The following is a 15,000-nucleotide window of genomic DNA, read 5'->3' on the forward strand; positions in this document are numbered from 1 at the left end:
CATTTTCCAAGTTCCACAAATTGCTACAGATATAAAATATAACAATGGAAAAAACCCGCTGCTGAACTCTGAGAAGGAACGACAGAATTAAAATACCCTGATGATATTGTTAAAATCATAAGGGTCTCCCTCTAGAAGCGAAAAGCAACATTAAAAGGATTTTTCCTACTTCTGCTTATATCACACTTTTGCATCTCTGTTTACCCAGTGTAACTAATGATAAGGGATTTCAGCTTTCCAATTATAGTGCATTGACCTAATTGGGTTTCTGGAGGGCTTCAGGGAATTCCATGTTTAAAGACTTTGTTCCCACTAAATTAAGAAAGATTTAGAAGTATGGCAGTTTCAGAAAGGGACAAATGAACCTACTGATCCAGAGCTGGAAAAATAAATTCTGGAATAAACTTGACTGCAAGCAGCAGAAATACAAAACCCGCGCCTTGAACTGTAAACTCCTCGCAGCAGTCTTACTGGGATTAATAAATCAGAGTCGTCGCGAGCCTAAAGAAGAGACGCGAAAGCTCTAGTAATTGCCGCCTCCTGTCTAACAGCACGGAGCGAGCGCGGAGCGAGCGCTGCCGCCCGCCAATCCACAGGCTGCGATTAACCTCCCGGCCAATTACAGCCTCATTGGCAAAGCAAACAAGGAATTATTGGCTGTTTAGTCGGGCTTTTCTTCTCCCGCTCTGTCCCCTGGTTCTCATTCTGTTTTTTTCTCCCTTTTTCCTGTCAGGCAAAAGAAAACCAACCCCAAAAACCATCTGCAAACACCTGATATTCATCTGAGTCGCTGCAGTTGTACAGTCTTGTTAAATTGTTACCACCTTTTCCACAAGCAGTTTTGGCAATTAACCTCGTGGTCATACACTTCAAAGGAAACAACTGTTGAGTTTAACCTCCTTGAGCTACCATGGATTCCTTTATGATTTTTCTTCAAACACTTTCATTCCGAACAAAAATGCAGACTGATAAGATCCGTGTTTATTTTTCCATTTTGTCAGTTTATTAAGATGACAAATACCTCGACCAGTTACCACTATTTTGCGCTCCTCAAAGTATATGCAGAAAGAAGCTCTCCTATTAATTCACATTTCTAAGGCAGGGTGCTCTGCTTGCTGGAATCCACACATTTGATACCTCCGACCCCTCCTTGCCCCTGTTTGCAAATCTCTCATATACTTCTCACAATACCTAAAAGCTCAGAAAACAGAAGTAGAGTTAACGCTAAGGACACGAGATGCCATTAGAAATACATATATATTTTGTAAAACTCCACCATTACTGAGAGACAGGACTACCTTACACATGAGAAGAGCTAAAAATTCCTCCACCTTCAATTAGAATACCAGTTAGCGAGATCAGCGTCTATGTTAGTACAAGCTAAGTTAACTTTTCCTTCTGTCTAAACTTTTGACTACAACATATATTAATTTACCAGACTGTGCAGCTGCTCCTTAAGCAACTGGATAGCTAATGATAGGAAAGTACCAAAGCAAATACTACAGGAGTGCGATCAGATTACTTGGAATGTTGTTTCCCCCCCATTTCCATTCTGGTATTATTGCATATTTTTTCTCCAAAGTAATCACAAAAATGTAAAATGGGTTATTCTTAGGAGAAGCTTCCAACAGAGCGCCAAAGAACACCAAAAAAGTGTTTGAATGACCTTTTGCTACCGAGCAAGCACACCCCGGCTGCGCTAATGGCTGTGCTGCAGCGAGGCTACGGGGGAAGCATCACTTTTCTCTGGCTGCAAACTGCCTTGGGTGGGAGGGAGTGGCTGTAAGGGAGAAGGAACAAAATATTTGTCTAGGAAAAGAATGTAACAAAAGTTTCGTATCTGTCTCCCAGTGCAAGAAGGGGAAGCGTTTGGGCAAGCATATGGCATATGTTTCAGCTTGGGAGGGAAGGGGGAAAAAAAAAAAAATATCATGATGTTGCGTGCAGTTCAGACCAAATAGAAAACTTATTCTGACTGTTCTCATTTGTCAGAGGCTTTTCAAAGCTAAGCAGATCTCTCCATAGCTCTAAATATCAAAGAAGGAAGTAACCGGTGGATACTGAGTTTACATTTTAGGCTCTCTTTTAACTGTTTCCACTTCTAGTTTTAATATGCTTGTCAACAAAATGAAAAACTCCTTCACTCAAAAAAAAAAAAAAAAAAAAGAAGAAAGAAGAAATTAGCACATTAAATGATACATGGGTCTGGTGCTATGTTGCACAGTTCAGTGAACCCCTGCATAGATCAGCAAGATGGCTGGAAATGTCTCTTTCCGTCTGTTTTTCATCTCGCAAGCCTGTGTACTCAGCAGAGTGTGAAGAGTGCCCCTCTCCCCTCCGAACGCTCTCCTGCTCGCCCCCCCAAAAGCCCCTGCAGCAGAGAACAGGAACTAGAGCAAATGCTTTTGTGAATTAAGAGATCTTGTGAGCGTAAATTTGGTCAGGCTGCTCCTTTCTGCAGGCCAGACCCGGCTGCTGCCCCAGGATGTGAACTGTCAGTTTGCATAGCTGGTGATGAGTTGCAGAACCATCAGTAAAGGTGAAGACGGCAGAAGCAAGAAAGATTCAAGACTGGTGGAAATCATTTCACAAGGAAAATTTCAGCCATCAGTGGGAGGAAGCTTTGAAAAATGCTGCCATTTCCGAGTCAGAACGAAGGAAAAATTAAATTACTGCCGGTGAGGCGAGCCAAAGTCACATCTTACCCTAGGGAGAGGTTTGATAATGGTAAACATTTGACAGCTGGCCTGAAGTTGTTATCTTGTTCTAACAGTTGTTATAGTCTGAATGAACATTTCTGATAAGAGAACAGAAAGAAAAACACTAAACCATTTTTAATTTCTCGCTTTCTATATTTTAAGCTGCACTGCCCAAAGCCAAACAGGTTTAAAGCAGTTTGCCACCATCAGTCCGATTAAAGCTTCGGTTTTTACACGAAGCAATGGACCACAGTTTCAAACCAACGGCAGCACCACTTCAGCTGATCTGACGTCGAGTGTGTACAGCAATACCTTAAGAAGAATTTAAAATAACTTCAACCCACTCACTTTCAATATCCCTTCTCTGTTTCATAAAGAGCAGTTACAAGAATTAACCTTAGAGTAAAACTGAAAAGATTAATCAATTTAAGTATTCAACTTCAAGATCTACCACAAAACCTTGTTTCTTTATTACTTTACTTCAAGCTGTTGATGTACAACCACAAAACTTAAACTCCCTGCCATCACGTAACAAAGAATAATTAGACAGACACGTTAGAAAGGTAGCAACCTCGATTCCACCTCACTGGGGCAATAACGAATGAAAAACAGTTCTGTTTAAGCAGGAAAGAGTATGCTATCTTCACAGGAAATTCAATTATACGTAAGATTTTTTTGTGCTCAGTTGTTACTTACAAAGCATGTATTGAGGAGGGAAATACGGCTCTGCTCTGTCCTGCTATTAGCAGCTCCTTTAGAAAAATACAGCGTGGATATGGAAAGCACATTACATGTATGTCAAAATCAAGCTACCATTCTGGCAGTGAAACTTTTTTTTTTCTTTTTTAAAATCAGGAATGCATTTCTAAGCTGTTTAACTAACGCAGCTTAACCCCACAGAACACATACCCTAACCATTTACCTCCCATTAAAAGTAATTCAGATGAATATGTACCATGTCTTTTAAACTCTGTTTAATAACTTACTGAAACGGACTGTTGGTAAATTTTCGTATCACTGGGTACCTCAAACCTTCCTGCCAAAGGTGCCTCCTTGCTGCGAGAGGCAGGCACATGCAACTGGCAGCGCGAGAGCTGACAGATACATTTTCCCTGATGGTAATGATCCCCAGTACAGGCACACGATAACGCTCCAATTAGAAAGGCAGCATGTAAAACTTGTTCCTTAGATACATAAATTAACTCCCAAACTCTTTCTGTATCTCCTGTATTAACAGGTAGAAAGTGTTTCATTACTTTTTCGAATAACTCTACCCCATCTTAAAGCAAGAGTATATAAATTGGTATTAAAGTATGGTATTTTGAGAATGTTTCAAAGTAAGGTCAAACGCGTATTAAAAAACCTACTAGTGTAGGCTAAAATAACAGTCTGGCTGAGCAGCCTTCGGTGCATCTGGGTTCAATTACCCACTACATCCTTGCTATGTTTTCTACTAGCAAGAACAACGCAAGCAAGGCTTGGAGTTCATGAATAATGTCAAAGTTAGGTTACTGAGAAGAGGAATGAGATAAATCATCCAAATATCACAGTCATATTGGCAGACAATTTTTTCCCCTTTACTTCATCACTGAAAGCAAGCACAATATTGCATAACAGCAAATAGAGGACAAAAGTCCTCGTCTCACGAGGAAGACTGAACTCAGCTGGGAAGCCTGCTCTTAGACACACTCCAAAAGAGAACGAAAAGCACCCGCTAAAATGATAGCTCAAAACAGGGGGCAAACCCCAACCTAATATGCAAGGTAAACAAACATGATTTACCAAGCTGTCACCTTGACTGATGGCTTTTTTTGTGTGTGTGTGTTTGACCCTGGGACAATGAGGCTGGATTAACATTCATTATTTGCATTCAACAAGCTGCTGTGTGGAGTAGGAACTGCTCCGGCACCAGCCTTCCAAAAAGAGAAAGGGGCTGTGACGCTTGTTGAAGTGTTGGCTCTCTCCTCTCTAACGGTGCCCAAAACTTAGACCAAATAAAAGTGTCCTGTGTCTTGCTTTCGTGTTGTCAAGCTAGTTAATGAGGATTTAAGAGCCAGGCGGGTAAGCAATGTACTGGAGCTCACCTCAGCAGTGCCCCGGGGTAAGAGGATGCCGGACTGGGAGCAGCCGTCCTACGGATCACATCGAAATCGGGCTACCATGGCCAATGCAAACGGGGTAAGACAGAAGTCAGACTCCCGCAGGATAGCTGCCACATCCCTGCACCGCACACCTCAACCTTTCCGACTAGTCCAAAATTTTGAGATTGTGCTTAGATCCTGAATAAAATCACAACAGCGGCTCTGTCTGCAAACATAGATGCTCCTCCAGGGAACGCAAAGATTGTCATTTGCTTCCATCAAGGCCCATAAAAAAGCAATTGTCAGTAAAGTTGCTCAAAATTATGTATGTTCTGGGAACACTGTATAACGTATTTTTAAAGCACCATGTTTAATTCTGAGCGGCTCTATATAAAACACGGTAAATGCTAGCAATAAATCACTATCATCAAAAATGCATTTGTTTCGTATGAGAGGTTATTTTACCTATTCTGTATTCTGCTTGCATCAAACTAATAACACGTTTGCAAAGTGATCAATCAGGTTAAATTTAGAGGAAAAAGTGTCTTTTACCCAGTCAGAGTTTGTCAGAACACTTCCAAATTAGAACATAACGATATTTTAAATCATGCAATATCCAAATGCCATGTTATATATTTATTATAAATTCATACTACTGTAATGTACCTAATTATATAAGGTCATTTCTTATAGAAAAGCACTAGTATAAAAGTTTTATGCAAGAACAGTCTGGCTGTTTATTAATTTACTATCGCAGATGAGAAGCCCTCCACTGATTGTTACACGGATGTATGCAACACGCTTCTGCATTCCAGAACAGCAACCTGCCCAGCTGACAAAATATTAACCAGCAATCGGAATCACGGACCGAACGGACCTCAGGGGTTTGTCCCTTCCTATGTCTGCACCGTCTCCCTCTCCCAGCCCTTGCCTCGTGCTTACCTGTTTCCCTGCGGACTGGCATTTACAATGAATGCTATAAATACACAGAGTAATTAGGCATCTTTTGAAGCAAACCTTCTAAGCTGTTTGCCATCTCGGGAATGTTTTAACTTCTGGAACAGAGAATCGTCTTGGTTTATAAAGACCATGAGTGCAGCCCTCAGACGGGCCGAACTCGGAGCTACAGTGAGGGAGAACCTAGAGGGAAAACACCATCCTTGGGCAGCTCATCACTAGAGCCAGGGAATGGTGGATTTTGGAAATGGCAATCTAGACTTTGCCGATGCTTCTCTCACTGGCAACAAAGCTAAATACCACCATGAACCCCTAACATACTATAAAATATGAGGGAGAGATTTAAAACTCATTTCTAGAGGTGATTTTAAATACTATGTGCGCTATATGCGCACACATCTCTTCTGTCAGGGTCTTATCTTCTCACAATCCATATCGCTAATGGCTAAGGAAAGGCCCTAGAAAGTCAGGTGCTGCTGAAGGAACAGCCAGCAGCGGTTCAAAACCTCTGCTTGCTTCTCAGCTTACTGCAAAGGCTGTAGGATTCACACAATTAGCTTTCCCAAGTTTTGGTGGAGATCTATCAACATCCAAAGAGGCAATTTAGACTTCGCTGAGCTCAAATTATCCAAATGGTACCTACTTCCTAAACAGGGAGGTGCATTTATTGTTTCCAAGACAAGTGATGCAAACTAGAAAGATAAATGTATGCACGTATGTATGTATACATATACAGGTAGATACGGTAACAATAATTTTTATCTCCAGTGGACTCTGTGTCATAACCTTTAATGTTATTTATTTCAGCTCTTTTGTCCTTTCACATAAAGGCTTCAAGGCCCTTCCAAATACTGGCTTTAAATGATGAAACAATGTCTTCAGCAAAAAACCCAAGTATTTTGGGATGGCTATGACTGAAGATACCCATTTACATCAACGGAATTTCAATTTTGCCATGAACCAAGCACTTCTCCAGCCATTAAGAACTACTTATGCACATAGCGCTTAGGTAAAAATTTGACAAGTCTGGCATTAATGATGCAGAGAAACAACAGGTTCATATTTAGTTCCTCCCTACCTTTAGCATCCAACTGGTACAATGGTAAGTCAATAAAGTTTCACTACAATAACTAAGGTATCATACACAAACAGTTAAATACAGCCTTGCAGGGGAGAACAGTTTCCCCCTGGCTGCTTGTTGGAGCCCTGCAAACCACCACGAGCAAGACAGGCTTTTCAGTAAGAAACGTGGATCATCAGAACTGCGTGCAGTACGTTAACATAAAGCTGCTTATGAGGTACAGCTGACTGATGTCTGCTTTTATGGTTTGATCTTGCTCCACCCAAGTCAAATTTAAAATTCCCAAGTAAAATTGTCCCTCACATAAGACAAGGTAATTAAACACTGAGACACACTATATATAAAAACCCAAAGCAATCACTTTTCCTACTGAACATACTGGGCCGAACTCCACACCATTACCTATGCAGGGGGAAGAGATGAAGTCTTCTCTCACAAGGCAGTTTTAATGCCTGCATTAAACCTGTTTAAGACTGAACTTACTTCCAGAACATCAGTCCTTCACTTGCACGCTGGAATTGGGAGCTTTGGCAGAAGGGGGGGCGCGGGGTTTTACATCTTATGAAGAACAAAGGGAAGCAACTTCAATACAACCTTGAAACAGACCTGCAGACAGAATTGTCTTTTGTAAAAATTATATTCCTCTGACTACGATGTGTAAGTATCTGCTCTTATCTAATAAAAAGATCCTTTTGAAGTAAGTGGTTCAGTCGGCCTGTGTCAATGCTTGTGTTACTAACCCAGAAGAAAGGCCCGCTGAATACAGTATGCAAAAGCTTTGTCTGATCTGTATCACTTTGAACCATAAAAGCAGCAAGAGTAAAAACAGAAGGGAAGCCAAGTGCTTAATACTGGACAGCGACTTTCTTTAAATCTCTTCTACTTTCTAATTAACTATAGTGAACCTAGTATGTAATAGCAGCATGTGGCAGGTGCTTTTCCTGCATAGACAAACATCCAAAGATCGAGAAAGTGCATCGGGGCTCAGCAAATAGAAATAATGCTTTGCCTGCAATTTTGTTTTCTTGCTTTATAGGATTATTTGTGAAAGGAGACGTAATTAAGGAAGCATTTTGGGAGGATATCTAAAAACAATACGAAATATACATAATTCCAGGTTATCACCCAGCAGGAACAGCAGAAAATTAGTTAAACATCACTTCTGTCCATTTGCATGTTATTTATTATAAAGCAAGCAAGCAACCCTGTAAATGAAAGTCCAAAGATTCTCTTTACAGTTTTCTAAAAACCAGGGATTTAGAAATTATCTGAAAAATATATACCAGGCACAGCTCAAGCACATATGATTTTTGAAAAAAATGAATTTTCAAAAGTTTACGGTTGATTTTATGGTAGAAAAATGCAAAAGGACCACTAAAGCTATTTAGTATCTTAAAACAGATGTAAAGGATAAGTTTGTCTAGAATTCAGTCAGCATTTCTTAATTAGCCTTCTATTTTTATAGTTCGTTGTAATTGTTGAGATGTTGTCATTCATAGAATAGCAGCCATCGTTCACTCTGGTATTTATAGAGAATTCACAGTGGAAAACTCTTCAGCTATTCTGGCATCATTCTGAAGCACAATGAATTTCACGATGGTCTTTTGGACAACCTTTTGGGAAGAGTTAGGAACCTTATTTCCAGTGCATTAAGAATGACAGTGGGGTTTTTTTTTATGTATCTGTATATTTTTTTTTTAACCTTCAAGTTTCTTCTGTCTTCAGGGATGCGAGATCCTTCAGCTTTTTCCAAGAGACGTTTGTGCATCAGAAGGGACAACTGTGCACCCTTGCTTCCATACTTAAAGACAGCGGTAACGACGTGCCCAAAACCTCAGTCAAAGAGGCTACTGTTCTACTGAGCAACTCAGAAACAGGAATCCAGGAGATCTTATTTAATTCTGCAACATTTGAGAATACTTGCTTAGATTTGCACGAGTACTACATCGCCTAACACAGAACGTTACCAAAAGGAATACAGACCAAGTAGTCCGTGTTCTGGATTATCTTTCTGAAGAGCTCCTGCAGATTAAGTATATGCAGAATATTACGTTACTGAATGCAGATTTAGCCATTCTGGAATTGCCAAATTATTTTTAAACACTTTACATGTGATTATGCATAATGAGTAAAAAAATACACATTTATGACGGAGAGATGTTACGGTTCAAAAAAGCAATACAACATCTTTCAGCTACCCTTTCTTAAAACCCTAATACGCTTGTGCATAAATAAAGCCCTTAGCGTGCTTGGATAGACTCTCACTGAGACGTGCCGATGGTGCTAATTCAGAGCAGAAAACGCTCTTATTCCAGGCCACTGCAGTGAAGTGACATTTACCTAATGCAGCTATAAATTTCCTGATAATTAGTGGGCAGCTGATGGTGATGCAATCTGACTAGTGCAGCAATGCCAGCCTCAAACTAGCTCTCCAACACCCACAAGTTAATCAGATTTAAAACCAAAAATTTCCAAAATTCTGAACAGTGCAATGGCTCAGAGACAAAGGCTGGTGCCACTAAGCTCACACCAGTTGCTCTGATCTTTTAATGTTCCAGACACTGTTGCTAGCAAGATGTAGCTCCCCTTTACACTCAACAATTTTTAATGTCAAATAACTCACGTGACTTTTCATTTAGCAATAAGTAATCAATATTTCCTGAATTCTATATAATTGTGGAGTAAGTTCAGATAACTTCACACTGCTAAAATGATGGAATTTTGAGGTGTACAAAACGGAATCTTCAAAAATAAATTTTCAAAAATTACTTCTAAAATTTTACAAGCCTTTGAGGTTCCTTAGCCAGTTTTGAAAGTTTCCAACATCATTTGGATTTTCAAAGCTAAGTAGTTGAGCAATTACTTTAAAAAACTGGCACCAAATCACATACAATCTTTCACCTATCGTGAAGTGCGCAGTCCCCAATGTTGGTTCATTGTATGTCACTACCACACAAAAGAATTCAGTTTGACAACGTGATATTAAGGAACCTTAATTGTTATTTTCTTTTTCAAACCTAATGCTGGAAAACGTTTACATTCTAATACTTTGGAAGTATAAGACTGATTAAATAGTAGCCCTAGATGTCCTAGTACAGCAAGTTTATTTAACACTGCAAGAACTACTATGGAAGTTGTAAGTAGATTCTCAGACAGAGAGAAAACACAGACCCATCCTTTAAAATACTTTCTCAAAACAATCTTTGACCTTTTAGGTGCATCATGAACGAGACCAGTCAATCAGAGAAAATCCTTCTCCCTGTTCTTTTCCTGGATGAGCTGTTTCTTTATCGCACTGTTTTAGAAAGAAAAAGAACGTTTCTGCATGATAGGTCAGAATATTGTTCTAAAGCAAAGCGTAAGATAAAATTTCATGAGGAAGTTAATTAACATTTGGAAAGTACCCCAAAATTCTCACTGAATGCAAAGGGCCATCCACACATTCTCACCGCTCTGGAAGCGTTCAGCTCACTGCTGGTTTCATGAAGGAAGGGGAATGACAACTTCTACCAAAGCTGGAAAGATGGCACAGGAAGGCTTCCCACATTCACTAATGCTCCCATCTCTGTGGTGTTCATCAGACTTACGTGTCTGAGATGCGAGGTCACAGTCACAGTTTCCCAACCGTATTTTCCTTTTGGTTTTGCCTATCGTTTTGGCCAATCAAGCTCAGCAAGTAGTGATTAACAGGTCACGCTCTACCTGGAGCCTGGGAGCAAGTGGAGTACCACAGGGGGCTGTCCAGGGATGTCTTCATCACTGACTTGGAAGAGACAACTGAGCGCACTCTCGTCACATTTATAGATGACGCCAAAGGAGGATGTGTTGAAGTGCTCCAGGGCAGGGCTGCCACTCAGGGGGAGTTGGAGGAACAGGCTGACAGAAACCTGGTGAAACTCAACAAGGACAAGTGCAAAGTCTTGCACCTTACAAGGAAGAATCCCGTGCAACAATACCAGCTCCTCTTCAGAAACTGGCTCCTGCACCACACCTGGGCAGGGTGCAGAGACCAAAGGTGCACCAGGCACGCCAGTGCAGCTCGGTGCCCGTCACTGCTTCTTTAATAAGTACTCCTACAGCGGATGTATCTCCTCTCTGGATCAACTGCATCTTCACGTGAACACAAATCTGACAAGAAAGTAACTGCCGAGATTAGGATGGATTTTAATAGGCCTACCTAATCCCTGCACGCATAATACAATGACCAATAAAGTCAGGGCATGTTTTTCCACATAATCAGCTTTTTAGTTCATATACTAATTATAGCCCATGATGATCTCTAAAAATGAAAAAACCCCACAGAATTTAAAAAACTACAATAGGGTGAAATGATTAAGTTTATTTTTGTTTTGAATTCCTAGTTAATAGAAGTGTCGGACCATCTAGATCCTACCAATATGCTTTTGAAATCTGTCTTTAGTTACACGGTAAACACTAGATAGGAACTTTCTGACCTCTCTCTGATTTAAAACTTGGTTGTAAGCATTATTTTTTGTCATTCTTTTTCTTATTAAAAAGGGCAGTGCGGAAAAAAGATGATTAAAGATATCAAACAAACACTAAACCTCATGTGAATGGACTGTTGGAAAATAAAGTACGATTTAATGACGTGAGAAATTAGATGAAACTGTCAAGTTTAAAGAATCTTAAAATGGTTAACAGGTCAAAACATAAAAACTTCTTTATGTATAGAGTGAATATAAAGGGAACATGGTAAGTATCTGCCAAGGGTTAATTGCAACCCTGCATGAAAAGCAGTTAACAAGTGAGAGTTAGAACACCCAGGAGGAAAAGAAAAATTTTTCCAGTGCCATGAGAAATAAACAACAAGGGGAAAATATTTCCTTTGGCCACTGTTACCTCCTCTCCAAAAGCTCAGAGGAGCAGTGGGAATGCCAAGGCCTGGTTTGCTCTTGACTCCCTCCGAAACATTTGTCTTCATTACCACTCTTTTTAATCAGGGCTCCTTCATGAGTGTTTCTGCTCAGCCCCCAAGGGGCAACTCTCGGCTGCGATAAATCAGCATCCATACCGCAAGTCACTAATCAGCACTCTCAGGGAAAGAATAACAGCAAAGTGCAGACCACTAAAGGCTTGGAGAAACCTGAAGGCTTAGTGGCCTCAAGGAAGAATGGCCTACATAAAAATAATAAGTCAGTGAACCATCACTACCTTCTAGGCTTAGCAGGACTTGCATTCGGAGAAATTATTTAAAAGCCTCCCGCACACAAATTGTTCTCACTGTGTAAAGGGTTCTTTACTGATAAAGAGGAAACGCCCTATCGCCCTTGAGCTTGGTTCGACTAATTCAGCGTATTTCACTTCTACCTCCTACTAGAAAGCATTCAAGGAAACAGATTTGGTAATGAATACCTGGTGCTGACATCCTACAATTTTTGGAGAAAAAGATCAATATATGACGACATCGAATGAAGAGGATGAGGAAATTGATAAAAGATAACACATTCCTAAGACACCTCCTATATTATTGCAATGGAAGAGGAAAGTATTTTGTCTGTTTCTTTTGTTTTAGAAGGTTATTTATAAACACAACTAAACAGATGTCATCTTAAAAGGAAAATAGCTGCATGGGTTATCTGTACTCATGACGATCTCCCCGCATCTGATCCCTTTAAAACTACCGCGCGATGTTCCAACTGCAGAAACAATTAATATTTCAATAGTCATTATTATTCCTTAGAATTGTCCAAATTCCCAAGTCTGCGTCAATGCCTGCCAAACACATCACAGAAAAAAGCTGAATGCACACCCAAAACCTTTCTGCTTTTTCCCAAGTAGCTTGGATGCCAGTACCACTATGAAATAACTGTGAGCTGTAAAACCGTACTAAGTATTGGCATCCAAATTAGCAAACTAAGCATCCTCCTATCCAATAGCTGTTAAACAAAAATCTCAGAGCAAGCTTTTCCAAAACCACAATTGCAGCCATCCACAATTTTTTCCCTGTTAAGACTCATCTCTATGGTACCTGGAAACCTGGCCCACGTAGATAAAGCGATTATGGCCATACATGGAAAGATCACAGAAAAAGAAGAATCTTCCACCGTTTCTACTTCCAAAGCTCAGGAAGGTCCAGAAATCACATCCACCCAGGGAGCAGGCTCCAGCACTGAAACTGAGCATTACTGTAGAAAAACCTTCTACAGTCCTAAACCAACAAACCAGAATTATTTACTGTTGTCTACTTTTTTTTTCTTGACGTTTTGGACTACATAAACTGTAGAACAGATTCAGTTATAGCTGGGAGGTAAAGAAGGGCACCTGCAAATGCTTCTACATGGCCCAGATTTTGAGGTCTCTTGCATGTGCTTCACTGCTTGGTATCCCTACGGTGTGATGTAGGGCCATAGCTAAGTCAGCTTCTGCGTGTCTTACAATGGTAGGTTTAACACAGCTTTGGATTCTGGGTTTAACTCTGATTTAAATTAAGAAAGTATACTGGTCCTGTGCTTTAGCAGCAGTGGGCTTCATCGCTTTGCAAGCATCCCATTAGCAGAGGGCCTCTGTCAGTTATTAACTGGCTTCCTTGGGACCCAGAGTGGCAGGACCGGTATCGCTTTGCACCCCACCTCTGCCAAACTCTGCGTAAAGCACAGAGAGCACCACCGGGAGAGAGCAGCTTCTGACCAAAGGCTTAATCCTGAACACCAAACAAAGGGGAAGGAAAGAGATATAACCTTTGCTATTAACTCATCATGAGCTTCTGAAGGGTTCTAGGCTCACACCCAAGTTTATTACACTTCAAGGGGCTACCGTGAGCAACAAAAACATTTACTACTTCACATTAATCAAAATACAAGTAAATAATCTCCCAATTATGCTTATTAATTAATATGTATTTGAATTTAGATGTTATCTAAGTAGCTAATTTCAGATCGTTCAAAGGAGCACACAGTATTCAGTTTAGGGAGACACAATCTGCGCAAAAGTCAAATCTTTTGAGCGCTATAAATAGGTGGTTCAGTAGAGACGGGTTATATTAGAAGAGCTGCTAAACCGGAGCATGGAATGTAACAAAAATATTCTCTACATCAATCGCGCTCCTTTACTTCAAAGAATTCAATATACTTCAGTGTTCCTTTCTCAAAGATGAAGATTGTCATTTAAGTTGTCTGGTCCCACTCCACTTAAATGATCCTTTAATTTCCTTTCTTATTTCTAAGCCCTCAGGTGGCTAGTGCAATGCTATCTGGCCTCGGTCGCATGTAAAGTTCACAGCTCCTTGCCTGATCTCATGATCCTCTCTCAAAACAGCACTTTCAGAAGCGTTTCCTGTCTAGCTCTGCCTTGCGTGATGTGCTCCTTGGCTGCATCAGCTGCCAGGCTAAATCCCTTTCGTGGAACGCCGGAGCAAACGCGGCGCGGCCCCTTCCCCCTCCACCTAGGGCCTGACATCCGGAACTGACTTAGGAAGTACTATAATGGTTACCAAATTTTTGGGAACTGCCTTAGCTTTTCTGAGCTAAACATATGTTTAGTACAGGCAGCATCCACCGTCACCACTTGACCTTACGGCAGCCTTCAAGTTGCTGATTTTTCTTTTCCTTTTTTTTTCCCCCCCTTGAAAAAACAAGAAAACTTTTACCAGATAACACATGATGTAAATGCAAAATTATGTTGTGAAATGACTGCAAACATGCTGTTTTCCAGATGTTTGACGAGACAGTAAAGAAACAGCACAAAGAAGGGTCAACGGTTTCCATCAGAGACTCTGCTGGGTTCCACATGAAAAAAACCCCAAACCCCAACATTCAGATCTCATAAATTCAAGGGACTCTGTGCAGCTGTCAAGCTATTTAGACTTTAGAAATAAAACGCAAGGTTCCTCTGTCATCTGCCAAATTTCACTCCATCGATAGGTGGTTAAAAGATGTTTGACTGTTAACATTCTACGAATTTCCTAAAACCATTATTACCTCAAATGAAAGAGACTGCCTGGGAATCGCTGCTCCTGGTAAAAGCTATCTGAGGTAAGCAGGGCTGCATCCTCTGTTTGCTTATAAATACAAATCTTCCCTGAACTGCCTGAAAACAAGACAAGACTTCGCATGAGAAAACGATCAAAAAGAACTGGAAGAAGAGATGAAAGAAAATAGTAGCTGCCAGGCACTTCCCCTTATCCCCATCATGCCAAGAATGACCAATACTGTTGCCACAAGGA

At 40.5% G+C, this 15,000-nt stretch overlaps 1 protein-coding gene across 19 annotated transcripts in view; it reads right to left on the reverse strand.

Annotated features, from left to right (window-relative positions):
• Positions 1 to 15,000, reverse strand: part of BCAS3 (BCAS3 microtubule associated cell migration factor) — a 373,805-nt gene that overhangs the window by 161,670 nt on the left and 197,135 nt on the right. The window contains exon 24 of one of the 19 annotated variants that reach the window (XM_087752416.1): positions 10,397 to 10,946. The exons of the other annotated variants lie outside the window; for them this stretch is intronic. Within the exon in view, the coding sequence (XP_087608542.1) occupies positions 10,879 to 10,946 (68 nt within the window). The 3' untranslated portion in view covers positions 10,397 to 10,878. Of the gene's footprint in view, positions 1 to 10,396; positions 10,947 to 15,000 lie in introns of those variants that run through there. 19 annotated transcript variants of the gene reach the window in all.

Source organism: Nipponia nippon, unplaced genomic scaffold (assembly GCF_047370975.1).
Source record: "Nipponia nippon isolate SJK-2023a ecotype South Korea unplaced genomic scaffold, ASM4737097v1 scaffold_15, whole genome shotgun sequence".
Taxonomy (NCBI): Eukaryota; Metazoa; Chordata; class Aves; order Pelecaniformes; family Threskiornithidae; genus Nipponia; species Nipponia nippon.